The sequence below is a fragment of the Lathamus discolor genome, chromosome 6 (assembly GCF_037157495.1).
Source record: "Lathamus discolor isolate bLatDis1 chromosome 6, bLatDis1.hap1, whole genome shotgun sequence".
Lineage (NCBI taxonomy): Eukaryota > Metazoa > Chordata > Aves > Psittaciformes > Psittacidae > Lathamus > Lathamus discolor.
In genome coordinates, this window is record NC_088889.1 from 91,197,840 (window position 1) to 91,224,318 (window position 26,479).

General features: G+C 58.1%; 1 protein-coding gene across 1 annotated transcript; it reads left to right on the forward strand.

The window, feature by feature from the left end:
• The first annotated feature begins 776 nt into the window (after positions 1–776).
• Positions 777–25,394, forward strand: RAB26 (RAB26, member RAS oncogene family). Its single transcript, XM_065686620.1, has 9 exons — positions 777–1,006; positions 3,117–3,227; positions 19,765–19,806; positions 20,415–20,481; positions 20,790–20,842; positions 22,578–22,643; positions 22,817–22,873; positions 23,297–23,373; positions 23,525–25,394. Exons 1-9 carry the CDS (start codon positions 797–799, stop codon positions 23,625–23,627), a joined length of 786 nt encoding a protein of 261 aa, XP_065542692.1. The 5' UTR covers positions 777–796; the 3' UTR covers positions 23,628–25,394.
• The last annotated feature ends 1,085 nt before the right edge of the window (positions 25,395–26,479 follow it).

Consider the following 26,479-nt stretch of genomic DNA (forward strand, 5'->3'; position numbering starts at 1 on the left):
CGTGCTCCCACTGTGATAAGAGGCCATCCTCTCCACCGTTGCCCCGATGCAGGGGTGATAAGCAGCTGGCTTTGTTTGCTCTGGAACATGAGGCAGGTGATGGAGATTTCCATCGTCATCATCGGCTGAGAGGGGGGAAAGGTCCCTGTGTACCAGCTAGGGGGGTGGACCGCGCTGTGTATCCCCTCCTTGGTGCGGGTAGCACCAGGGAAAAGCTCCGCCACGTCCTCATCACTGCTCAATGACCAGTTAACCCCCCTCCAGACGCACAGATGGCTCCAGCATCGCACTTTGCTCCAGGGCCTCAGCCTCTATTGACTGCAGCTGCCCTGGAAAATCAGATTACAGCGCAAACCGCTGGCGCGGAGGCTGCTCTGGCCAGGAGGGTCTTCCACCTCCCGGCTGGGTCGCCGGGGTGATGAGCACACAAAGGGGAGCGGGGCCATGAGCTCCTTCCCCACCCAAACCTCTCCATGCCTCCACGTCCCGCTCGGTGCCAAACCCGGGGTACCCCAGGGGTCCGGCCCCCAGCCGCGGCTACGACCCCGCTGAACCCCCCCCATCCCTCCCGGTGTCGGTGTTGGGGTACCGGGGGGGGGGGGGGGGGGGGGCTGCAAACTGGCACGTGGGCGCGGGGTGGGGTGACGAAGACACGCCCCCTCTGCGCTCCCATTGGTGGCGAGGCAGGGAGAGGCGGGGCTTGTGCGGGGCGGGGCGGGCCCGGGGCGGCGGCGGTCGGTGCATCCCTCACCCCGTCCCCGCCCCGCAGCGGCCGGCGCGGAGCCGCGGCCCCGGGATGTCGCGGAAGAAAGCGGCTCGGAGCAAGGGCAGCGGCGCCGCGCCCTCCGCAGCGCTGCCCCCCGCACAGCAGGGCCATGGCCACGGCCGCGCCGCCGCCCCGAGGGGCTCCGCGCCGGCCCCCGACCTGCCCCGCAACGGCGGCGCGGCCGCGGCCGGGCGGCCCTCGCTCAGCAGCAGCGGAGAGTTCTACGACCTCGCGTTCAAGGTGCGGGGATGGGGCGGGCACGGGGGCGGCCAACGGAGAAGTTCGAGGGGCCGGGACCGGGCGGGCATCCCTGCATCCGTCCATCCCTGCATCCGTCCATCCCTGCATCCGTCCATCCCTGCATCCGTCCTTCCCCTGATCCTCCATCCCTCTCCATCCCACCGTCTCTCCATCCCTCCAGCCCAGCCCGGCATCCCGTGCCTCCTGCCCGCTGGGGCCGGGCGCGGCTGCACCGGCGGAGCCCTCCGCTCCTGCGGAACTTTAGCAAGTGCTGACCAAAGGCGTTCCGCTGCGCTGGGTTATCGCAACCGCCTGCTTCCTCCGTAACAACGTCAAAATGCGGTTGTGGAGCGGGTGACGGTGCGCTCTGGGTCGCGCCGGATCCGCACTGGTTGCGGTTGAAACGGCTCCAGCTTAGGCTTTATTAAAGGGCTCGGATGGTTTCTTGCTCCTTCAGAGCCTGGCGAGCGAGTCACAGACGAAATGTGCCTGCACCCCCTCCATCATGCTCCCAGCCTGGAGCTGCCTTAGTGCTTCTGAGGCTGCGGATTATTAGGCTTGGAGGAGATGCTGTTTGCCATGGCAAGCGCAGCCTTGGCACGCTGCATTGGGGAGACCGGTGCTGGTGGCACTCGGTGTGGCCATCGTGGTGTTGAGATTTGGGACCTGGGGTCCAAGAAGTGGATTTGATCGCTGTGGGAGGCGGTTGGTCCTGATACAGCTGCAGTAAGGTTCAACAGCTTCCCTAAAATGGAGCCAGCTCTGTGTTCACGCTGGTCCTTGGCTCCTGGAGCGTGCTTCTCCCTGCCCAGGATGTGGCTGTCGCTCAGGATTGTCCCCACGGCACAGGGATGAGCTGAACGAGGTGCTGGGTAAGCCCGGATGCACCGGGTAGCCAAATCCCCTGCTAACGATCTTAGTGGTAGAGAGAAAAGGGTTTGTATTCAGCAAAACCTGGGCTATGAAGCTCTCTCCTTCCCCTGTCCCTCGCTGGAGGCTCCCCAGCTCTGCCAGGGCAGTGACCAAACATCAGTTCCAGGAATGGGGCTGGATCCTGACCATCGATCCCTTGCCCTGAGCCGGGCTCCTGGTGCTGCGGTGTGCCTTGGGTGAGGTGTTAGTGGTGCTGGGCAGGGAGCGGTGGCTTTGCAGGGTCCTGCTCCAGAGAAGGGGTAGGGACGTTTAAAAACACCGATACCGGGATTTTGCACTAAAAATGACAGTTTTGCCGCTGCCATTGGCTCTCCTGCCCCTGTTGTGCCAGGGCTTGGTGTGCGGCTCTGCTGGGACACCGGGTGCTGGAGCACCACGGCTGCATCCCACTGCCCCAGACCAGGTTCCAGCAGTGCCACCTCTCAGAGGCTGGGCTGCAGCGTGGTGCTGGTGGCATTTGCCGCTCCTGGTGGCTCCCGTGTGGGTTCAGTGTGACCCAGGGCAGCACCTGCCTTCAAACCATTGCAATCCAGTCGCGGGCTAATGGCTTCTGGCAAGCAACCGCAGTGCTTTGGGGAGAGACGGTGAAGCCATGGAAGTCACTGCGGGTGCAGGAGCCCCTAACAGAGCTCAGGGGCATGGATCCGGATTTCAGGATGGGCGGAAGCTGTGACCCTGCCAATGGGAATGGGGTTGGTGGCCCATGGATGTCAGGAGGGCTCACGAGGAGCAGAGGCTTTGGGGAGCTGCGTTTGGGAGCAGCCTCTGCTCTGCTGTGGTTTCCTTGCAGCAGGGTGGGTGCCTGCCCTCTCTGCATCCTGGGGCTGCTGCGGAGCGGGGAAACTGAGGCAGGCGGCACTGGGAGCTCCACACGTGTGGGATGTTTTGTGGGTGCCCTGGGGACAGCGTGGGGCCCACAACCCCCAGGGGGTCTCAGCTTGCCTTGCCCAGAGAGCACCTGTGGGTTTCAAGGGGTGTTTGTGCCCCCATGGGGATCTGTTAAGTATTGGGTGGGGGAAAGAGTCTTGAGTTTGGCCAGTGCTCAGGGACACACATGGTGCAGGGATCTGCTGCCAGCTCCCGGTACTGGGTTCTTGGGATGGATTCGGGTAACAGCCGTGGCGGGGAGGGGGGTCCTTCCCAAAGCCAGTCTCTCACACCCCGTCCCTCCATGCAGGTGATGCTGGTGGGTGACTCGGGGGTTGGCAAGACCTGTTTGCTGGTGCGCTTCAAGGACGGCGCCTTCCTGGCCGGCAGCTTCATTTCCACGGTTGGAATCGACTTCAGGGTAAGTGCTCTGGGGGCTCCTTGGCCCCCGGCTGGGGTCTGCTCATGAGCGACAAAACGTTGCTCCAAGGACTCAAACCTCATCATCCCGATGGGTGTCAGCTCCAGCTGGGCACCATCTGATGGCACCGCTTCACTGGTGCTTTGCAGGAGGATGCGGGAGCATCTGCTCTGGGTCCTGGGGATGCTTTGTGTAAGAGCAGCTGCCCGGTGGAAGCGTTTCTCTCAGTCAGTTTCAGTGGGTTTCAGATTTGCTTTTCCAAAGAACCAACAAATAAACACAAATGAAACCTTGCATAAACCAGAATCCCCTGGGAACACCCCCCAGGCACAGCTCTGGGGTGCCAGCGTGGGGATGTGGTGCTGGGGTGGCTCCTGCTCCCCTCTGGCACGGAGGGGATGTGCCGTGCCAAGGGGTCTCTGAGCTCTCAGAATGTAACAGCAGCACATTGGAGCTGCTGGGTGGAGGGGATGATGTGAGGAACAGGGGCAGAAGGGGCCATACATCATGTCCTGCCATGCCCTGGTGTGTGCAGAGCATCCTTTGTCAGGTGGGAACGTCCTGGGCCTGGTGATGGATGCTCAGGGATGCTGTGGTCCAGCACCCCCATGGGACAGCAGAGCAATGGGGGCAGTCACTTTATAGAGGTGGCATCAAAATAACCTTATGGTGGCTGTGAAGGGCAAACAAGGGAGCTTTTGCTGCCGAAGTTTGGGTTTCTGGCCCGAGGATCGGTGCTCTAGGTCCCTCATAGTTCCATACCCATCTGCTTCCCCCCCAAATGCACCCTCAGGACCAGTATATGCCCAGTGTCTGTTCTGTCCCTGCCCTCATCTCAGGGCACCGTCTCTGTCTCTCCATGCTTTTTGGCTCCGTTTCGGTGCTGCAGTGGCGATGGGTGGGCGCAGTGAAGAGCGGGTGGTGATGCCACACACCGGTGTTGCATCTTCCCAACCGCCTTTCCTCAGCAGCATCTTGCATCTTCCGCTTTCCTGGAGGATTACGGAAGATGAGTGTCTCTTGTAACCTGCTGTTTCACTGGGGTGCGAATAATAACTTGCTGGTACGGTGACAAGTGGAAGAGATGGGGGATAGCTCTGAAAGCCTTTAGAAAAGGCTGATCCTTCCTGCGAACAGGCTCGCGGTGCCGAGCGTGGTGGGACTGGTAAATTGGAGCCCATCGTTCTGTACAGAGGTAATTACACGATGTTTCAGGTGTTCTTACAATGAAAAGCTTTCTATTACTCATTGCAGTGATTGACACCGAGGGCAGTCGCACGGTCCTGTGACTTATTGATTAGAGCAAACCACTGCTACTGAGAAGCAATCAAATTAGGGTTAATTTACTGCTGTGATAGAGCTGCTGGAGCTACATCGGTTTGAAATGGGCAGATTATGCAGTGGGAAGATCATGTGTGTGCCCCGAACTTGTTATTATCAGCTTTAAAAGGTGCTTATAATTTGGGGGGGGGACGGGGGGGACGTGGAAGTAGTTTTTGATCCCACATCTCCGTTTCCATCAGGATAATCCTACTCGCAGGTGCCCTGTAACTGAGCCCCTCTCACCGTTCGCATCACGATGCAGAGGAAGCTCTTGGGTGGGAGCGCTGGAGGCTTCTGCTGCGAGAGCGCATTTTGGCTTTACCGTGTGTCTATCTAACAGCAGAGCTGTCACATCGCAGCTCCTTCCCGCTGTGATCCCGGGATTTGGCAGCCGCTTTCCTGGCTGCAGCGAGCGCGCCTGTTTGCGGCGCTGGGTGAAGGCAGTCGCGGATTTCGCTGCCTCGGAGCAGTGTAAGGTGCTGAGCAAAGGTGGGGGTTTGGTGCATTGGGGGGTTTGGTGGGGTTTGTGGTGGTCCCTGAGTCCTGGCAGAGACCGCAGGGACCTCCTCAAGGCTGAGCTGTGCTCCTGTGCATGCACAGCCTCGTTGAACTGGGGATGCTGGAAGCTGCTGGGACCCTGGGAAAGGCTGGGAAGTCACAGGGATGGAGCTGCCAGCTCCTCACATTGTTCTGGGGACTCTTTTCACTCCTCTTGATGCCGCTGCTCTCCGGGATGGGATGGAGCGTGTTGGGGAGCAGCCCCTGCACCCACCCAGCCGCTCTCTGCCTCCTCTCCCGGTCCATCCACTGGTCCCAGTGGGCTGCAGCGTCAGCCGCTTGTTTTCGAGGGTGTCAAACCATCAGATAAATGCAAAGCTGTGGCTAACAGGCAATGTAGGCACGAGGGTGTGGAAATGAACAGAAATACACTCAAAATGAGTCATAGAATCCCAAACTGGTTTGTGTTGGAAGGGACCTTAAAGCTCACCCAGTTCCAACCCCTGCCATGGGCAGGGACACCTTCCACTAGAGCAGGCTGCTCGAGTCTGCCATTGCAATTCCTAGTGGCCCACCAGGCTTTTCCCTCCTACTGTTTTCCTTTAGGGAGAACCTCTTGTGTTTGTTTATCATCATCTGTTAAACGAAGAAGGATGTTGATGTAATTATATCTGGAAAATGAACTGCTGATACTGGGGAAACAGCGGTGATTGTAGGATTAGAAAATGCATCCAAATGGTACCTGGTGGCTTCCAGCTTTGGAGGTGCCGAGCCCTTTGGTTTCCTTCCTTTGGAAGTCGGGTTTATGGAGCCCCACTCTGTGGGTACCCCTGGGGCCAGGGGTCCTACTCCTGCAGGGGCTTGCTTGGAGCAACAGAAACTCCTGTCTGAGCGATTGAGCTGCATCCTACAGAGGGGAAACCCTCTTGGGGGGGGTGGAAAACTACACCCTGCTTGAGCATCTCAGTCACAGGCATTGCTTTTGGGGCTTCCAGCCATTGCTGGATAACAAGGGCCTCCCCATGAGCCGTGCTGTGGCTGTGCTGAGCCATGCTATGAGCTCTTCCTCCTCTTCCCCACGGCTGCGGGGTCTCAGCAGACCCTGCATGCTTTTCCAGCTCCATATGGTGGGATTTCAAGGAGAAGAGTCTCCTGGAAAAGAGCAGGTTTGTCTCTCAGGGGTGTGAATCCCATCTTGGTGCTGCCGGAGGAGCTGCTTTGCGCTGCAATTCTGGGAATGCTGCGGAAACTTCGTCAGGAATCGAAGCTGTGCAGCCAACAGTGCCTCTGCCTTGTCACAACAGCGAGCTAACGGGAGAGGAGGCTTGCCAAAGTGCCACGTGAGCACCGCCTGTGCCCCTCGCTGGCGATGGGCTCTATGGCTGGTGGTCACAGCCCCGTGCTCCATCCCCAGCTGTGCAGGGTCAGGAGAGTCAAGACATTTGTACTGATGGGGCCTGAAAAGAGGAGAACATAAAGGGGGAAAGAGAAAGATGAGGTTTTTCTCCCTGGGAAGGTGCTAATGAGCTTCTCTGCATTAGCAGGGGGATGGTTTCTGTGTTAGTCAGGGGGATGAATCCATCGGGAAGCGCTTTGCTGGCGGAGTTCAGAGCAAGGACAGAACATGCCTTTGTGTTCCCCAAGGTGTATAGTGGTATCGCTGGTATCGCTGCTCTTGCTGCCCCAAGGGAAGGAGCAAACCAGCGTCCGCCTGGTGCAAAGCTTAAATGATGCGGGAGGAGGAGGGAAGCAGCTCCAGCACCGCTTTGTGCTTCCCAAGCAGGCAGCTGGGCAGAGGGAACGTTCCCTCTGAAGCCAGGCTTTGCCCCAGGATGGGTTTGTGCTGGTTGTTACCCTGCAGGACCCTGCCCCGCTCTGCTCCAGCCTTGGCTGTGCCTCAGTTCATCCTCCCGCTGGGGCGGCTGCTGTGAATTGAAGCTGTCACTTGTGACCCTGAGCTTTGAGGACTCTTGATTACAGCGAGCCCTGCGCTGCTCTGGGGGTGGAATCAGCAGGGTATAATATAGGGCTTTGTATAAGAGGTTTGTTGCATCTCTGTTTTCTATAGTGTGTGTGTGTGCACCTTCCATCAGCACAACAGCAGCTGCTGAGCTTAGCATGAGAGATGGGAAGCTTCAATCCTGGTGTGCAAACCACCACTGGATCCAGCAGGTCCTGGGTCTCCACCCTGTGATGCTCCAGTGCAGCCTTTGCCCTGGTGCCTCCCTTGGAAGGGTTGGTGCAACCTGGAGCTGCGTGAAAGCCAAGAGCTGGCTTTTATCTCAGCGGTTGGCATGGAGCATTAGCAGGGCTAATTTTCTGATGGATCAATCTGGAAAGAAGTGGGAGGGGATTTGCTGAGGCCAGAAGAAAGGAAGTGAAGGGGTTTAATTCCAGCGTGTCTTTATGGAAAATTATCCCGGAACATTCGAGGGAAGGGGGTCTTGGCATCGAGCAGTGTTTGGTGCCTCTGTTCTCAGTCTTTGCCATGTATCATGGTCATGTGTGGGGTTGTGTGAAGGGCTGCAGCACTTGGATGAGGTTAGGCTGGTCCCTGCCATGGGTTTGCTGTACCAATGGATGTGACCAGGCTGCGACAGGAGCCCTGAGCATGGCAGGGGGATGCTTGTGCTCCAGCCTTGGGTATGTGTTTCCAGCAGCAATGTGCCTGAAATGGGCTCATTCTGCATCTCCAACTGCTCCAACTGAATCTTAATAGGAGCCAGCAGCTGGTTTCATACTTTGCTGTTTCTCACTGTGAGGAAAGCTGGGCTGAATCCACCCGGGGGAGCTTTCCTGTGACGCTTTCCATCTCTTCTCCCTGGTTTGCAGGCGAGATGATGGCACTGGTGCCATGAGGATGAGGAGCTGCCTGAATCCAGCAGCAGCTCAGGCAGGTCCTGAGGCATCCACGCAGTGAGGGCAGGAGCTTTGCTGGCCACAAGAAGCCTTGGTTCCATGGGTTTATGCCATGTGTGACTATCGGGACATCCGCCTCTCTCCGTGGCTGCTGCCTGTCCCTATCCCCGCTCGCAGGATGGGAGCTCCAGGGAGCAAAGAGCCATTTTTCCTGGGGAGCGGAGCCCTGCTTCGCTGCGAGCCGCCGCTCTCTGCCTTGCAGAGGGACAGGGCTCTGCAGGCGGCCGAGCCTGCCGTTTGCATGCAGGGGCTCAGTTGCCAAGAGATGCTGCGAGCGGCGCCCGTGGCGCCTGGTGTTTTATTCATGGTCCTGTGGCTCCTGTTCCTCCTCACCCCCCTCGATGGGCTCCAGGGCTGCAGCACGGCAGCAAATCACAAGCACCCGTGTGCTGGCGGGGTCCCCGCGGACAACCGGCTCCGTTCCTGCCCTGGGGAAAGCAGCAGGGGATGGGATGGGTGCCTTCAAGCGGAGGAGTGCTTGAGCCGCTCTTTAACTGAGCGGCATCAAGACACAGAGGCCGTTAAGCAAGCTCTTAACCGGTTTGCAGGGTGCGAAAGTGCCTTCCCTGCTCTCGGAGCGCAGGGAGCTCTCCCACCCCTTTGGTGCCTGGGGAAATACCCCCGGGAATAGATCGCGTTCGATCCGGGTGTGAAATCTTGCGTTTCAGCGCTGGGAATGGGGGTTCCGTGGGAGATGCTCTGGGAATGGTGCTGGCGTCTCCCAGGCTTCCCAGTGCACGCCAGCAGCTCACATCCACGTGGGTCTGTCCAGGTCTGGGATGGTTGGAGTGAAAGGTGTCAATAGCTCAGGGTGTTTCCCTGCAGGAGCATTGGAAGGGATGTGCCTTGGAAAGCCATGGGAGTTTTTGCCCTGTGGGGAGCCGCGTTTTGGTGCAGGGTGATGGATCTGCTTGTGAGCATCTTCCCTGCATCACCCATCACCATGGGACCGCTCTGCCCACTCTGAGGCACTTCCCCATCTCCAGGGGTGCGGGTCCATGCTCCGCTCTCTGCTTCACTCCAGCTTGTCAGGCTCCCCATGGAGGAGCAGGGTGAGGAGGAAGGCTGTGGGCACGCAGATGGGGTCTGTCTGTGCCTCTCTGGATGGTGCCAGGTCAGGAATTGGCCCATTTGGGTGCTGGAGCATGAGCTGCTGTGTGATGCTGGGTCTGCTCATGGTGCCGGGGCCTGGGAGGGAGCATTTTATAGCCAATAAAACATTTAAATGGGTCTAGAGTCAGTCTAAATGCTTTGACTATTTAATGGAATACATTTGGCTTAATTTCATGCTCATCTTTGTGATAAAGCATCAAATTCAGCTGCGCAGAACTGGGCTTTCTTTGAAAGCAGAGGGGCTTATGGGGATGGGCAGGCTTTGGGGTGCTCTGCCCCCCACTGACAGGCATTTGGGGGCACCCCGGTCCCATGGCTCTCACCTCGCTCAGCCCCTGTGCAGGGGCATCATCCTGAAACACCAGCACCTTCATCCTCTTCCCTAGGATCCACTTTCCTCCTTGTGTCTGCAGAGGGTGGAGATGGGGTCAGGTCGGTCCCATCTGGTCCCTTTTGTTGGGCTCTGGGATGATGGAGTGTCAGCGTGGCAAAGCGAAATGACGGCAATCGGCTGTTCCAAAGCCTGGAACTGAGAGTGCTGGTGGAAGAGCATCCCTTTGAGAGGAGGAAAAAACAGGGAAACCAATCCCATCCAAGTGGATCGGAGCTGTGTTTCCGATGGATGGGGCTGCAGTGTGGTGTGTCTGAGCACTTATCCACTTGTCCTTGGCTGGTGATGGGGATACACTGTTCCTATGGCAGTGAGGGATCCAGGGCTTGATTACCTGCAGAACCTTCGGAAGCGGAATGCGTTGTTGGTGACTGAAGGATGCAGAGAGCAGGGCGACCTGGGGGGGCTGCTGCCCCAAGGAAGAGGGTTGGGAAAGCACAGGGAGCTGTGGGATTCCTGCATGAGGCAACACTGGTGGTACCATGAGGACATCCCTGCCTTGGAGCAGGGGATGGGCTCAGCTCAGTGCCGTGCAGGGGTGATGCTCTCCTTGCTGGGCTGCTCCTGGTCCAGCCCGCAGTGGAGCAGAGCCATGGTGCTGCTGTACACGTGGTGCTGCTGCCTCCATCCAAGGGTGATGGAGCTCCCCTGCTCCCTGGCAAGGATCTGCAGTAGGAGCAGTGTGACTGGTGCGGCTTTGTTTGTTTAACAGGGGCATAAAGCATTCCTAATCCTGACTGAGCACCAAGTCATTGCCTTGAAGGATTGAAGAACCTCTCAAAAGCAACAACAAATATTTCATCTTTATGCCTGCACTGGAAAAAAAGACTTCTCCATGCTCGTAACTCATGTGTTGGAGCGTGTGGCCCTTCAGCTTTAAACAGCGGTGCTTGTTGCCCTGGTCCATGGCTGTCCTAGGGTGAGGAGAAGCATTGGGGATGCTTCAGGTTGGGGAAGATGCTGTTGTGACAGACATGGCGGGTCTGGGGTCAGTGCTGCCTGCAGGCAGGAAAGGAAAGGTTGTCTAAGAGGGGTTGTGAGCCCATCTGAGGATGCAGCTGGTCCTGCCGTGAGCATCCGGGCAGGCTGGGCTTCATTTCGGGTGGGTTATCTCTGTTTAATCCATCGAAGGGAGGGCAGTGGTGGGAGCTGGTCCCTGCTGCATCACTGCAGCCGATTCCAGCCACGGAGCCGAGCCGGGGCCTCATCTGCTGGTGTCACAGGACATGTCCCCTCCTGCCGAGCTGTGACATTCCCGGCCCTGGTGTCACACCAGGGAAATGGCGGCTTTGCCTTTTCCAGCTTGGCTGGTGCAGCGTCACCACGGCAACGGCGCGGCCACCCCCCGGAGCCGGATTATGGCATTAGCGCGGATGCTGGCGATGAGCACCTGCGGTGGGATGCGCTGCTCCATATGGATAATGAGGCTGGACTGAAATAGGCTCCTGATGCTGAGGTGAGCCGCTGGTGTTACCCTTTTGCTCCCAACCTTGAAACAAATCCCTGTTCGTATTCTCTCCCTCCAGAGGAGCAGGAGGCTGTTGGAAGCATCCAGCCCCCTCCCCTCCCGCCCCAGAGGCGAGGCCCTTGCCTTCCATTGGACAGTGATGCTGAATTAGCCCTGGGTTTGCTCCCACCGTTCCCTGTCAGCCCCTCCATCCCTCGCTGCTTCCTCTGAGCCAGTGACTAAGAAAAACACAACTGTGTGGCAGGGGGAATGATTCAGCCCAGTTTGTTGCTGAGGGGCTCCTAGCAAAGACCCCAGGGACCAGCTTGTTGAAGGGGGCTGGTCCCTGGATGAGCATCTTGGAACGGGGATTCAGTGCCCCAGGCGGTGCAAGGGACCCCTTCCCACTGCGTTTAGGCTTTAATGTGTGCTTCCCCGCTCGGTGTTAAGCGCGCCGGGCTCTCGGGAGCTGCAGGGAAGCAGCCCTGTTTCCAGGGTCATCTCCTGAGCACCTTCCCCTCCTGCACCCATCCATGGCATCACCCGGAAGCACCGGGACTGCTGCTCCTCCTGGTGTCAGCTTTCAGAGCCCAGCACAGGCTTTGGCAGCGGCGCCCACCCAGCCCGGAGCAGCGCCGGCCTCGGGAAGGGCCCCCAGCTCTGCCGGGATGCGGCTTTCCAGGATCCGGGATGTGGGCCGGCTGTGCCCGGCACGGCCCCCATGGCACAGCCCAGCAGTGCTGGTCCTGCAGGCTGGGCAGAGCCCTGTGGTGCATGGTCCATGGCACGCTGCCCGGGCAGCCGGCACCGCTGGGTTTGCTCTGCTGTGGCCGTAAGCTTTTGGGTGTTTCCATAGGGGTCCTGTGTGCTCCTGGTGGATGGAAGGGATGTGAAGCATCCCAAGCCATTACTCTGCTGTGTTGCATCTTCAGGCTCCCATGAGTCAGAGCTTTCCAAGCAAAAAGCATTCTTGGGAGCTCATGCATCCCAGGTTTCGGATGCGTGGGACTTTCTTTTGTCCTCTTGGTGCTGCAGCACACGTGGTCTGGAGCCAACCCTGTGCAGCTTGAATGGTTCTGGGTCCTGAGCCCCACTGGCTCTGCTCCTGCCCAGGGAGCCCAGCCATGGGGCCAGCAGCCTCTTCCCCAGCTCCTTCCCTAGACCTGCCATAGTTTGCTGATGTGGCTGATGTGATGGGCCCAGAGCAGGGCTGGGAATTGCTTCCTGGTGAATCCTGCTGCACTGTTCGGGAGAAGGGATGGCTCCGGGTTACCTCTGTGGGGCATCCCTGTGGTGCATTGCCATGGAGCATCCCTGTGCTGCATCCCTGCAGTGCACCCCAGCAGAGAGTTGCAGGGATGAAAACACCCCAAATGTGCCCGCTTGACAGCACTGGAGCATCATCTGCTGTGGGGGACGAGCACCCCATGTGGAGAGCTGGTCCTGCTGCAATGGGGTGCGCTCTGTACCCCGGTGCATCAGAGCTTGGCGAGTGGCTCCCTGTGGCAGGTGGGACTGAGTTCAACCCCAGCGTCCCCAAACCCATCAATGTGCTGCTCTTATGAATGTGCATGAATTAATGTGAGAAGCGCTTGACAATGCCCAAAATAGCCCTGTTCCCGAGCATGCCTCCGTGCCTGGCAGATGTGCTTTTCCCTCCTGAATGATGCACACGTGAGGCCGAGCTGCTGGGGGCACCGGTGGTGCCATGGGGTGCTGCCAGGGACGTGATTGATGCTCTGTGGGATCAGCCTGGTGCTGCCCCTCATGCCTCCCCGTGCCCGGCACTGGCTCACCAGGAGGGCGAATGATGGCTTTGGTTGGGCCGAACTGGTTTGACTGATGGCGGGGGGGTTGGTGTGGAAGCACCTCCCCGTCTCCAGGACACATCCCATGGTGGTGTGAGTGTGCTGGTGCAGCAGGGTCAGTGCATCCAATGGACCAGAGCACGGGTGGTGGTGCCAGTGGCTGGGCAGGGCCGTGGTGGCATTGCCACCCATGGCAAAGCAGAGCCATTGTAGTGAGTGAGGAGGAGGTGCAACCTCGGAAAACCCCATATGGATGCCAGGAAGCAGCCACAGAGCTAAGGAGGGTCCTGGCCTTGGGAGGAAGCCAAGGCTCACCAGCTTCAACCATCACTGCCACTGCGCCATGCATGGGAGCTGCTGCAGCACCACAGAGACAGGCTGGCATCAGTGAGCATCACAGCTCTGAGCATCACAGACCTGGTCTGTGCCATTCCCAGCCTCTTCCTGGACTTGTGCAGACTTGGGAAAAGCCCATGCTGGTTGTTCAGCCGCTCTCTTCTCCTCGGATCCTATGAAGGATTTGGCTTTATGGCACAGCGAGAGCTGCAGGTGAGGGATGTGTTGTGTGCGTGTGCGACACGAAGCCACAGATCCCCTTGCCAGGTCTCTGGGGATTATTGCTTTTATTTTTAGGGACGAGAAGCGCTGTTTAACAGCGCTGTTTGCAAGGGTGTCTGCAGGAGATGCTGCGTTAGTGTCAGAGGTTTGCTGCTGGGTCGTTGGCGCTGATGTGTTCAGACCCGAGTTTTGCTTCTTGTAATTGGCTTGCAAAGTCCCCTCGGAAACTGTGGGCCCATGAAGGGGCTGTGCAGGTATAGCTGACTGCATGCACTGTGCTGCACCAGGGAGTCCCGGTGGCCAGGGCTCCAGGGCCTTCCTCAGCAGCAGTGACCCCACTGCCTTCAGGAAAGCTGCGGTTTACAGCCGGGATCATACCGAAAGCTGGTTCTGTGGCTCCAAAGCCAGGTTATAAATGGCCTTCAGACTGGGATAGGCCGAACGGAAAAGGTTCGGATGAAGCATAACGCAAAGGTAATGTTTCCTAACTGCTTGCTTGGGGCTTTCCCAGAGAAGGGATGGGCTTGGGGCTCCCCGGATCATCCCACGGCTCCGGCTGCTGTGATGGGGGCGCTGGGTACCGCTGCACTTCTGACACAAGGACTGGCTCCTTTGGCATTGAACTTGAAGTCATTTAAGTTGGAAAAGACCTTTAAGTTCATAAAACTGATGCAAGTCTTTATCCCCCCCCCCCCCCCCCGCTCCAGAGTAAACAGTTCCCTCTATAGCAGCAATGGATGCCCCATTTTTCCTTCCCAGGCCATTGGCAGGCATTGTGTTTGCTGTGAATGAGCAATGATAGGGCAATAAATGCTCCATAGAGATTCCTGTCCCACTTTGCAGCGTGGCATGTCCTCGATGAGGAAAATGAAGAGGAATGCGTGGAGCAGCACGTTGCTGGCCCTTGGTGCGGGCAGGATCTGCAGGAGCCTGCTCTGCCCCTTTGTCTCCAAGGATGCTTCCTTTAGAAACAGGGGTGGTTTTAAAGCATCGATTATAAAGCAGGAAATAAGAAGAGATGAAAGGTGAGGAATGCAGGTGAGGGTGGAGGGATCACCATCCCATGGGCTCCATCTGATCCTGGTACCCAGCGTTGTGCTGGGAGCTGCAGGGATGGGCTGCAGCCTTCCTCCTGACTATTGCACTTTAATGGCTGTGGTCTCCAGGGCTGCTGTAGCACATCCTATCCTATGGATTTTTCATGGTGGAAAGCCCATTTTCCATGGTTGTCCATGGGGCTGGGGTACAGGCTTGCTGTGATGTGGCGGGGATGTCTGAAGCCTCATGCAGCCACATCTCCTCCTGTTGGGATGAGCCCGAGCAGCCCCATTGGGCTTGCAAGCATCGATAGCCTCATCTGCCTGTGTCTCCTTTAAGGAACCATCCCCCTGGGAGCAGCCGGGCTGGGAGGGAGGATGCCATGGGCCCAGTGCTGGATGCTGCAGGGCACAGGCGATGCCGGGAAGCAGAGTTTAAAGACTTTAAACTGTATGATCCTAACCAGATCCTCTTAGCTCTAATCTGTCCCTAAGACAGGATTCTCCTTGCCAGAAACCCCTTTTCTTCGCAGCCTGATGTGAATGGCAGATGATAAGTCACTAATTCTTCGGTGCGTCTGCTCTAACAAGAGCCTTGACTCTTATCTGCTGCAGGGCTGGCAGCCAGGGAGATGCTGATTGTGCTCTAATGCAGCGTACATGGGTCCTGACAAAGCCTGGTGCTGCAGACATGCCTGGGGTGCTGTGGGGTGCAGGGAAGGGGCTGTGCTGCCCGAGGGGCTCTGCAGGGCATATGGGGGGTTTGTGCCCATCAAGCTGCACAAGCGGAGGTTTAGATGGAGATGAGTGCCGTGGGTTACTGGTGGCCTTGGCAGTGCTGGGACTTGATGAGCTTAAAGGGCTTTTCCAGCCTGGTTGATTCCATGTTTTCTATAGGGCAGATCGTGGCTTCTCCCGTGTTGTCTGCAGTGTGTGGGGCAGGTTGTGCCCTGGCACGGAGGAGAGGGGGGACGCAGTGTGTGACCCCTCAATGGGGCCATGTGGAGGGGACACAGGGATCAGAGCAGGTCAGAGGCCCCGTCTGCTGCTCGGTGCTGTGCTGCTGCCTTCCATGGGGTCTGCTGCTGAGCTGAGCAGCGAGTGCTGACACGTCAGTGCTTCCCAAAGGATCTTGGCACCCGGGATCGGTGCCTGGCTCCGAGCAGGCAGGAGCGTGTGAGTCCTGGGGGGAAAACACGAGGCAGAAGTCGCTGGGTTTAGCTGCAGGGTTGGAATGCACGGAGCTGCCGAGGAATCACCTGCCCTGGAGTGAGTGGTTGGGATGTCTCTGAGAGCAGAAGGTCCGTGGGATGAGGAGGAGAAGCGCCTCGTCCATGGGGTGAGGAGGAGGGGCTGGGCAGGGTGCGCTGGTGGTGGCACAGGGGGATCACCAAAGGTGCATCCCAGTGCCTGGGGCATCCTCCAGGGGGTCAGCATGGATGGAGCGGGACCGCATCCAGGCACACCATGGCACAGCCCCGCATCCAGCCCCTGTCCCTGCCCGCTCTCCCTGTCCTCAGCGGCTTTCCACAGGCTCCAGCACAGCGCTGGGCTCTTCCCTCCCTTGTCTCGCAGGGGATGTGCTTCCGAGATGGTTTATCCCTAGGCTGGAGGGGTTGGGCTGGATGTGCTCTCCACCGAGAGAGGAGATGGGGGTCCATGCTGGGTGCGCTGCCCTGTGGTTCAGTGATGGGCAGAGCAGCCCTGCTGTAACCTGCTTTGAAAGCTGCTGTGAAGTCAAGAGGAGAGCTCAGCGCTGCTCTTAGAGCCCCGGTGCCTGCTCAGGGCTGATGAAACTTAACTCCTTGTTCCCAGTTTCTGTTTGTGTCTCTGACCAGACCTGGATTGAGGAAGCACGGATCCAGGGGCTGAGACTGCCTCCTTTTTGTTCGTATCAAGCTGCTGCCGCGCTCCCAGTGCCACGTTGTTCCTGGGCTGTGGATAATGCAGAGCTGGAAGGTTGGAAAAGCTCCAGCTCCTCACCCAGAGCCTGCTCGGGTGGCCCATACCCCAGGCCAGACCCCACTGCCACATCCCAGCCTCCTGCACCCCCTTTTAGGCACTCTTTGTGCCCAGTTTGGTTTGGTTTCAATTTCCCCAATGAAAACGCGATCAGGATCACCCAGTTTGGCTGCTTTAACTTTGGGGACCTTTGGGAGCAAAGGTGTGTGGGGGGGTCTCTTTGCACCCCGACCTTGGCAAAGGGCTGTGTTATCCCTGTGCCAGGCGGCTGCGGCTGGAGGAGATGCGGAGCTGCCGGGGCTGGCATCGGCGCGTGTGTGTGTGTGGAAACTTGGGGGCTTTAATGAGCAGAGTTAATGCCGGGTCCTGCTGCTTTGGGCACGGTTCCACATTGATCCTTAATCTATTTTTGCAGCCGCTTTTGGAGGTGGTTTATTTGTCTGTCTGCTACAGCCCCATCACCACTGCATCCCCTTCCTCCCAGCACTGGAGCCCTTGTGCTTGCAGAGGCACAGGCTCCATGGGATTTGGATCCGAGTCCTGCCTTGCCATGGGGCTGGGAGCCCCCAGCATCCCCTCAGTGTCCCATTGCCCTGCTGTGCTGCTTGTTTTCTTCTTGGCTTCCCAAAAGAAAGGATGCCCCAATCCATCACCCATCTCCCCATCTCCTGGTGACCACCGCAATGGCTTGGGGAGGAGCAGGGCCATGGGGTGGTCCCTTTGCCGGTCCCCAAGTGCTGTGTGTCCTTTGCAGCCATGCCCAGCACCCCTGGGGGATGCTCTGATGGGTGCTTCTGGGCAGCATCACTGGGGCCAGCACCCATCAGAGGTACCAGGGAGTCAGGGTAGGGGGTTCCACTGCTTGGAGCCTGAATGGCATCAGCGAGCAGCCTCCTGTTTGTCAGCTTAATTGTGAAGGGTGTTAATCCATGTATCCAATTTAACCTTTAAGGCTTTAATTAATGAGTTAATGCGTGGAAAAGCTGGGCCGAGGCCGGGCTGTTGTGTGGTTGCTGACCCTGAGTTTTGCTGCTGCTTTGCTGGTGCGGGCTCAGTGAATGGGCTGGGATGTGCCAGTCACTCCCAGTGTGGTTCCCTGGCACATTGGGGACCCTGTGGACCAGGTAGGAGGGGGCATTGGGGACACCTTGATTTGGGTGGGAGCATCACCCATGGCAGGACGCACATTCCCTCTGTTGTGGGCATCTTCTCTTCCCTTTCCGCCTTCAAATAGCTGCTCTCATCCAGTCGCTGGGGCAGGATCCTGCTGGGGCCGCTGCTGTGCTGTTAATGCTGCTCTTAATTGAGGACCATCTGCACTTGGTAATTCAATTTTCCCTGCATCTGCAAGGTTCCAGCTTTATTTATCCAACGACCTGAGGGTTGTTTAACTCCCGAGCATCATGTCCCTCCAACACAGGCACGCCAGGCATCCCGCTGCAGCCCCTGCAAGGACACAACACAGCCAATGCCCCAGGAAAAAGGACGCATAAAGACTGCCATTGCAAAGAGCAGGGCTGTGGGGATGGATCCCTGCCTGCTCCGGTGGGGAGGGTGCTCTGCTCTACTGCCTCTGTTACGTTAAAGTGTGCAAGATGAAGAACAAGCCCCGAGTAACACAACCGCTCTCGTTGCCATCAGTCTCGGTGCATTGACAACCCGTCTTTTGTCTTTGGATGCTTGTTAGCAGTTCAGCCCCGCAGCCGTGCCTTTGAAGGGCTGGGAGTATGGGATTGAGCAGCAGCTCCTTAAAAAGTAATGAGATTTGGAAGCTGGGAAGTCTATTAACTGAGGTAGGGGGAAGATTTGGGTGTCTGGTTGGCATGGCACTGATGGGAGTCATTGTGTGCTGCTGGAGGCAGCCCCAGCCCTTCCCACCCCTGCTCTTCCCACCTTCTCCTTGGCTTCTTACCGGTGTTTTGCACTGTGCTCAGGCACAGGAATGGAGCAGGGATGGAGGCAGGGATGTAGGCTGGGATGGTGCAGGGATGCAGGCAGGAGCTGCTGCTCTGGATGGCTCTGCCTGTGTCTCCTGCCTGCAGGAGCATCTCTGCAGCTCATCACCCTGAAACGCTGCTCAGCTCCATACCCAAACCCTGTGGGATCCATTTCCTTCCTCCTCCTGGTCCAGCAGCACCTGGGGCCACGTGCAGCCTTTAATGAGGTTTCAGCATTCCGCCTCCTCCACAATGTAAGTCAGTTGTAATTAGTGCGTCTCCTGCTGCTGCCAGCTTTGCTGCTAATGAAGCTCCTGGAGTGGAGGTTGACGCATGAGGTGCAGCACTGGGGCTCCAGCTTCCTCAGCTGCTCAGCAGATGTTCCACTGTCATGGTCCACGCTCAGGGCCATGTTCTCCCTCCCTCCATCCTGCTCACAGTGACCGGGCACACTTGGAGCGTGGCCATGGTGGGGACATGGCCACATCCTTGGCTACAGCAGCTGGCAATGAAAAGCCTCATTGGCATCATCCTGGTTGGTGCTGCTGGGTACCCACATCCCGAGGTGCCGGTGCTTGGTGCCGGGTGATGCGGGATGCACGGGGGTGGCTTTTGGGGTGTGTGCTGCTGTTTGCCTCGGAGGGGTTTGGTGATACCAGAGCTGGTGGCAGAGCCTGGCTGGGAAAGGCAGGGAGCCAAACGGGATGAGGGCGTCTCTGACCATCCCATAGGGGCATAGAGCACCCTATGGCTGCTCTGGAGTCATCACCGCAGCAGCAAACGCTGCCTCATCCTGGTGCACCATTCCCTGGCTGTGTTTTCATCCCATCCTACTGATTGTTGTGCTGATTCCTGTGGATCTAAGCAGGCAAATCAATCTCTTCCCTGCTCCTTCCCCCGGGACCGCTGGATCTTTGGGATTGTGTTTGATGAATGCGGTGCAGTGCGTTGGACTGGCAGATGCTCTGGGATGTGGTCTGGATCCATCCCCTGCCCTCGTTAGCCAGGACAGCACCCAGAGGCGCACTGATGGGCTCCATATCCGCACAAACCTCTCTCCTCCTTCCCACCTTTCCTGCTGAAACCAAGCAAAAGACGGAAGAAAAAACAGCATGGAGACAAACCAGCGCTCGCTGGGAGAAAAACGGGCACAAAGAGCAGGAAAAGGAGTTATTTTTAAGCTGCTGCCTGCGTACGGAGTGCTCGGCTCCGTCTCCTGGAGGCCATGAAGTCGGGCTGCTGGTGCTCATTAAGTTACTGCCGGAGGTCTCCCAGCCCTCACCGCGCACCAAAGTACTGCCCAGTGAAGTACCCAAAGAGAAGCAGCTCGCAGCGGGTGCAGGGGATGGATGATCTCTGGGCTGGGCCGCAGTGAGAATGGCTCCAACAGGGGCTGGGATGAAGGGATGTGAGTTGAAAAGCAGGAAGAGGAGATCAGCAGAGGGATTATGGGGGGGGAAACACTGGGATGTGGGGCCGGCTGCCCCATCCCCTTGGGATCCCACACGTGCTCACCCCTCACTGTCCTTTCCCTTCTCTTTCAGAACAAGGTGCTGACGGTGGATGGGGTGAAGGTGAAGCTGCAGGTACGTCCCCATGATCCCAAAGGGTGTTTGGGGCTGAGCAAAGCCCCCCAGCAGAGAAGCACCCCAGAAGCAGGATCCCCATCTCCATCCTTTGCTGCTGCATCTCCCAGGCTTGTGAGCCCTTTTGGCTGCTCTGCCCCATGGGCAGGAGCCTGCTCTGGTGACAGGCAGGAGATTCCATGTCCCTCCACAGCCGGAGCTGCTCCAGCCCCCCTGAGACCCCCCCGTTTCCCTGATCCCTCTGCCCGGAGCTCAGTAACACCATTAGTGCTGATCCCCCCCCTGCCCTCCGCAAGCACATTGCTGCATTAAGAACTGATGAATTAAATCAGTGGGTCCCCACTCATCCATCTGCCCGATGGATTTTCCCATTAAGGAGCACGCTGGGAGCCCTTTGCCACGCACCATTATCTCCGCACACTGAGGAGCTGGAGGTGATGCTGCAGCATCGATCGCACTTGTCATTTTCCTTGTTACCGGCGCTTGGAAGCAAAAGGATGAAGGAGCCTCTTGGGGATGCACCCTGAGGGGTTGGGGCTGGGTTTAGGAGGGTCCCTTGGGGCGGTACCAGGTTATGACTGATCCCTCTGCTCCATTCTGCCCTGCAGATCTGGGACACAGCGGGGCAGGAGCGCTTCCGCAGCGTCACACACGCCTATTACCGGGATGCCCATGGTAAGCATGGACCCCGTGCTCCCTCCGCCCCCGGCTCCGTGGCTCCCTCCGAGCTGCGATTCCAGGCCAGGGGAGTCGGGAATCACTGGGAAGCAGGCACCAAGGATGGAGCAGCCTCTGCTTGCAAGGCGCAGGCACCAGGAGTCCAAGGCTCCCAAGGTGTATTTTACACCAGGGGACTTGGTGATGCTGTAGCACCATGTCCCCAGGCGTGACCCGCAGCAGGGCCCTGGGGACCGGTGCAGAACAGGCTCTGAGCCATGGACTCTGCTTGCCCTGGCACTAATGCACCGCCCCTGTCTCCGCAGCCCTGCTCCTGCTCTACGATGTCACCAACAAAGCATCATTCGACAACATCCAGGTACAGCAGCACCCCCAGGGCCCCCTGTGATGGGCTGGGGGTGGTTGTGGGTCCGTCTGAGCTGCAGGGGATGGTGGTGGAGGTGTGAACCGTGTCCAGAAGGGCTGTGCTTGGTGCTGAGCTCCTGTCTGATGGGGGTCTGCCCACGAGGACGCAGGGGCACAGGCAGAGGAGGTTTCTCTTCAGTAGCGCATAAAGGGGGTGATGGATTCTGTTGAGCAGCAAATTAACGCTGTGTGTAGTCACAGCTTTACCGAGCGAGATGCTCCCTCGTCTTTCTCTGCTCCTTTGGGCCCCAATGGCTCAGGTGTGGGCACTGCATTGCCCCGTCTACCCTAGTGCCAAACCCAGGCAGAGGAGAGGATCCCATCCTGCTGCGCGCTCCTCGCCCCTGCAGACCTGCCCTTCCCGATGGCTTTCGGGGGGTTCCTTGTGCTGCTCGAGTCTGTCCCCTCCTCACGGAGCTGATCCCCCCTTGGGTGCTTCAGGGGTGCTGGCGCTGGGGCCAAAGGCTCTGTTAAACCCGGTCTGTGGTGCCCTGCACAACAGGATGCGATTGCTCACGTCCTGGACGCTCTGTACAGCGTGCGCTGAGCAGGCTCTGAGCTGGCAAACGCACCCTGTGCGGGAGCTGCCGTGAGGCACTGACACCCCGAGGTGTGGGGCCTGGGGGTCCCTGCACCCCCCTGGCCATGGGTGCCTGGAGCGGGCCCCGCTCCGCAGCATCCTTCTCCTGCCACCCCCCTGTGCCCACAGCCCTGTGGTGGGGACAGGGCGCATCCTGGCACCCTGCTCCCGTGTCACCAGCGCTGGGAATGCTTCCTGCAGGCTGGGGTGGCCGGTGGTGGCACTGCAGCTGGATGGCTCCGGGAGAGGTGTCTGTTACTGGTGTAACGGAGTGTGGGTGCTGGTGGTTAATGGGGCTGGGGGTCTGCACTGAGGCTGTGATGCTGCAACCAGGCAGAAAATCACTTGGAGGTTTGATGCTGCTGGGTAACATGGCCCCATCTGCAGCATCAGCCCCATGGGGGCACGGGAGGGACATCCATGGGGCATTCGTAGCCCCTCCAGGGAGGAATCAGCGCCCAGGGCTATTGCAAGGTGCCAGAAGGGAGCTGAGAGTGTTGTTATGAGGGACTGAGTGTCCCTTGGACCAACACCTCCATGGAGCTGAGTGCACTGAGCCCAGATGGGGTGTGATGGGGACCAGGGGCTGCATCTGCACGGGTTAGGCTCTAACCCTGGATCCCCCTTCTCTTCCCTGGCCTCTGGGTGCTGATGCAGGATGCTGCCGGGTGAGCATCACCCATGGGTGCTGGGAGCCGGGGCCCGAGCTGCAGCAGCGCTGCCCACCCAGCAAGAGGCTGCTCACACCGCGGGGTCCGGGATCCCAGGGAATTAGGGCAGGTTTGATTGGATTAGCGTGGATTTGAGGGCTGGGAAGGCGCCCCACGGCTTGGAGAGGCAGGGTCAGCCCCATGCCGGGATGAGCGCATTGGGCACAAGGGACAGCACGGGCAGGATGGGCACATCCTGGGGCAAACCCTTATCCTTATCCTCCAAAAGGAGAGTTAATCTGAACAGCTCAGCTGAGCTTTAAGTCCTGCAGCCACAGGGGAAGAGGCAGCTCCTCAGGCAGGGCAATGCCGAATCCCTGCCTGCAGCTCCTGCCTGTTTCACATCCATCCTCCTCCTCATCCCGGGCTGTCGCTGACCCCTGGCTGTGTCCCTGCAGGCCTGGCTGACAGAGATCCATGAATACGCACAGCAAGACGTGGTGCTCATGCTCCTGGGAAACAAGGTGAGCGCAGCCCCTGGCACTGCCAGAGCCTCCTCTTCCTCCTGTGCTGGTCCTGGGATGGAGACGTGCTGCAGGGACCCCAGCGGGGTGTCAGGGTCCATGGGGATACTGGTTTCGAAGGACAAGGACCTTCCGAAGCACCCCAAATGGCTCTGTGCTGCTGCTGTTTGCAGGTGGATTCAGCCCAGGACAGAGTGGTGAAGAGGGAAGATGGAGAAAAATTAGCCAAGGTACATGAGGGCTGCTGCTGGTGGTGGCTCCGTGCGCTGATGGGGATGCATGAGCGCGCATGCAGGTGCACCCCATGAACTGGTTAACGGGAGACCCGCCTGGCCCACAATACCTCTGGGAATGCTTTGCTTCCCTTGTGCTTTCCTCTTCCTCCTCCTCTTCCTCCTCCTCTCCTTCCTGCTCCGCTTGCACTGACATTTTGAGCTTCTTTGCCCTCAAAACCCAGTTCAAGGGTGTGTAAGAAATGCCTGAGCTGTGGATCCTTGATCAGCTTTTCCTGCCCAACACACACAGCCCCTGCCCCAGGGCAGGGTATTGGCTCCTGTGACAGGAACCGATGTTGGCCGGGGCTCGGTGCAAGCTGGGAGCCCTCAGGGATATCCCCAGTGATGTTTCTGACCCCCCTGTGCCTTTTCCTGCAGGAATACGGAGTGCCCTTTATGGAGACCAGCGCAAAAAGTGGCCTCAATGTGGAATTAGCATTCACAGCCATTGCAAAGTAAGTGGTGGCTGTGCTGGGCACTGGGGCAGGGGTTGGAATTGGATGAGGTCCTTCAACCCAAACCGTTCCAAGGGCCTGTGATCGACACGGAGTCGAGTCCTGCTGGACCAGGCAGCTCGGAGCCTAACGTGGTTCCCTCTTCCCGCAGGGAACTGAAGCACAGATCCATGAAGCTGCCCAACGAGCCCAAATTCAAGCTCCACGACTACGTGAAGAAGGAAGTGCGAGGCTCGGGCTGCTGCAGGTCCTAATGCGCCCGGCGCGTGTGTACAGAGACTCATGCCAAGTGTCCGTGTGCCGCGCTCTCCCTGTGGCCAGTGTGTGCATGTCTGTGTGTCCTGTCCGTACCTGCCCGCGAGGTGAGCCGAGGCACGGGGAGCCGCAGGAAAAGCGCTCTGGGGTGCTGAGCCGTGGGCCAGGCGCTGCTTCCCGAGCCCCCGTCGCATCCATTGGCATTCCCGGTGTGGATGGGAGGTGGGTGCTTGGGAAGGGACCCGGATGGGTAAACCCGGTCGTCTCCATCCCTTCAGCAGCAGCCAGGAGCTTCTTTGACGTTAGTAAGAATCATGGTGTGACCAAGGGGAACAAACACCTTCTCCCCACTGACATCCAGGTAGGAAAAGGTCCTGAGTTCCCTTTTCTTTCCCTGCATACCTGGAATTCTGCTGTTCAGAGCCCGGGGGCACACAGGAAAGACTGTTTTGGAGGCAACCGTTTTTGTAGTTGTGTCCATCTGCCCATCTTTTCCGTGGTGTAAAACACAACAGAGGCTCGTCCTCTGCCCTGCAGAAGAGCTTCACTGTCCGAGTAAGCTCTGGGTAAGCTCCTGCTCCCCTGTGTGTTGTACAGAGATCTCCCGGGTGCCTCTCTGTCGGGTAAAGGCTTTGGTTCTCCCATTCTGCCGTTTCTAGTACTTTAATGGAGAAGAAACCCAGTGCATCGCAGCTTGTTCTAAATGCCTTCATGTGCGTGCAACAGCATTTTTAGACTGCAACAACGCTTTGGTATCTTCAAAGTCCTCTTGGGACAGCTCGTTCTTTTAACGAAGCAAGCTGGGGGCAATGCTGCAGGCCTGGCTTTTACAGGCTTCAGGCTCTCCCACCAGCTCCCTTCAATGGGCTCCTCACCCCTTGGGTCTGTGTCGGGCTTTTGGCTTTTTTTACTTACAAAAAGCAGCACTGCTAAGTCCAAATTTGAAGCGAGAGGAAGAGCTCGGCCTTTGGCCATTCTCCTCTTTGCAAATTGTGTTTCCCTGCGCTGCCCTAAATGACCCACGCGAAGCAACACAACCCATCCATCCCCAACACGACTCCAGCCACTCGCTGCTCGGGTGACCTTCATCAGCCTCTCATGAAGCTGCTGATCTATTGTGTCCCTGCCTGTGGCAGGGGGATTGGAACTGGATGAGCCTTAAGGTCCCTTCAACCCAAACCATTCCATGATTCATCTCACAGCCACCTCCATGCTCATTCTGTTCAGCACATCCCTGGCCCCAGTGCCCCTCGTTGCACAGACACAAAGCTACAGGGAGTCCCTAAGCAGTGGTATTCATCACGCTCCCAGCCTTCTCGCAGGGCAGAACAGTCTTGCATCTATCTTGCTGTTCTGAAGAAGGAGCTGTCAGCTCTTCACTTCTTCAATGTGGGACCAAAACCAGTTTAAAAACTGATTTAAACAAGGGAGATGTCACTGCTGCCCTTTGGAGTGCTTTAGCTAAGCCAGCTGGGAGCTGACTCTGCTACAGCAGCCACATCACAACTGTGTCGGAGGGGTTACACCGGAACCCTAAGGCAGACTCAGCCCCCAGCATTCCCAGCCGCAGGTTCCTGCTGTAGGACTGGTATCCCATGGGTTGGGGTTGGGTTTTCCATGGGCCGTTACTGCCACCAAGCGATTAGGAATCCAGAGCCGGGTGCGCTCCCGGAGCAGAGCACTCGGCCGCGCACACAACTCCGTGTTCCGCTGCCTCCTGGTTACAGCTTTGGTTCCATTCCTGTTAATAAAGTTTTTTAATAACCCCTCTGGTTACAAAGGGATCTGATTGTCCAATGGAGATGCCTGCAGAGGAATCACATAGCTCATTCCTGAGCCCATCTTGAGCCTTCAATGACCAGCATGGGCTCGGGTGCTCTGTGTTAATTGGCTTAATCTGGCTACTGCCATTCCAAATGTTCTTATAAATCTATAAGCAGAAGGAACAAGGGGCATCTCCATCCTCTACTGGATGCAGCAGGAACATCACGACTGGTGTCTAACGAACCTGATCTTCCACAAAGTGAGCTGCTCAGTGGATGCTGTCTTACCTGGACTTCCGTAAAGCCTTTGACTGCTTCCCACAGCATCCTCCTGGAGAAACTGGCTGCTCCTGGCTTGGGATGAGCATAATCTTTGCTGGGTAAAAAACTAGCTGAGCCCAGAAAGTGGTGAGAATGGAGTTAAACCCAGTCAGTGGCTGGTCACAAGTGGTGTTCCCCAGGGCTTAGTGTTGGGGACAGTTGTTTAATGTCTTAATGATCTGGATAAGGGCACTGAGCACACTGCAAGACACTGAGGTGCTGGTGCAGGGCCTGGAGCACAAGTGTGATGGGAACGGCTGAGGGACCCGGGGGGGTTCAGTCCGGAGAAGGCTCAGGGGGGACCTGATGGCTCCCTGCAGCTGCCTGACAGGAGGATGGAGCCAGGAGGGGCTGGGCTCTGCTCCCAAGGAACAAGGGATGGGACAAGAGGAACCGGCCTCAAGCTGCCCCAGGGCAGGTTTAGATGGAGCTGAGGAACAATTCCTGCCCCAGAGGGTGCTCAGCATTGGAACAGGCTGCCCAGGGAAGGGCTGCAGGCACCGGCCCTTCGAGTGCTCACACACCGTGGAGACGAGGCCCTCGGTGACATGGGTTAGGGGTGGCCTTGGCAGCGCTGGGAACGGTTGGACTGGGTGAGCTCAAAGGACTTTTCCAACCTAAAACAGTTCTATGCTTCTAATTAAAGGGCTCAGGTCTAAGCTGAGCTGTAGCATGTGTGTTAAGATACTCTGGCTCCCCTGCAGGTAAGAGAGCACAGATACTCTGCCAGGTGCCCTAATACAGTGTGAAGTCAGCCTGTGGTTTTA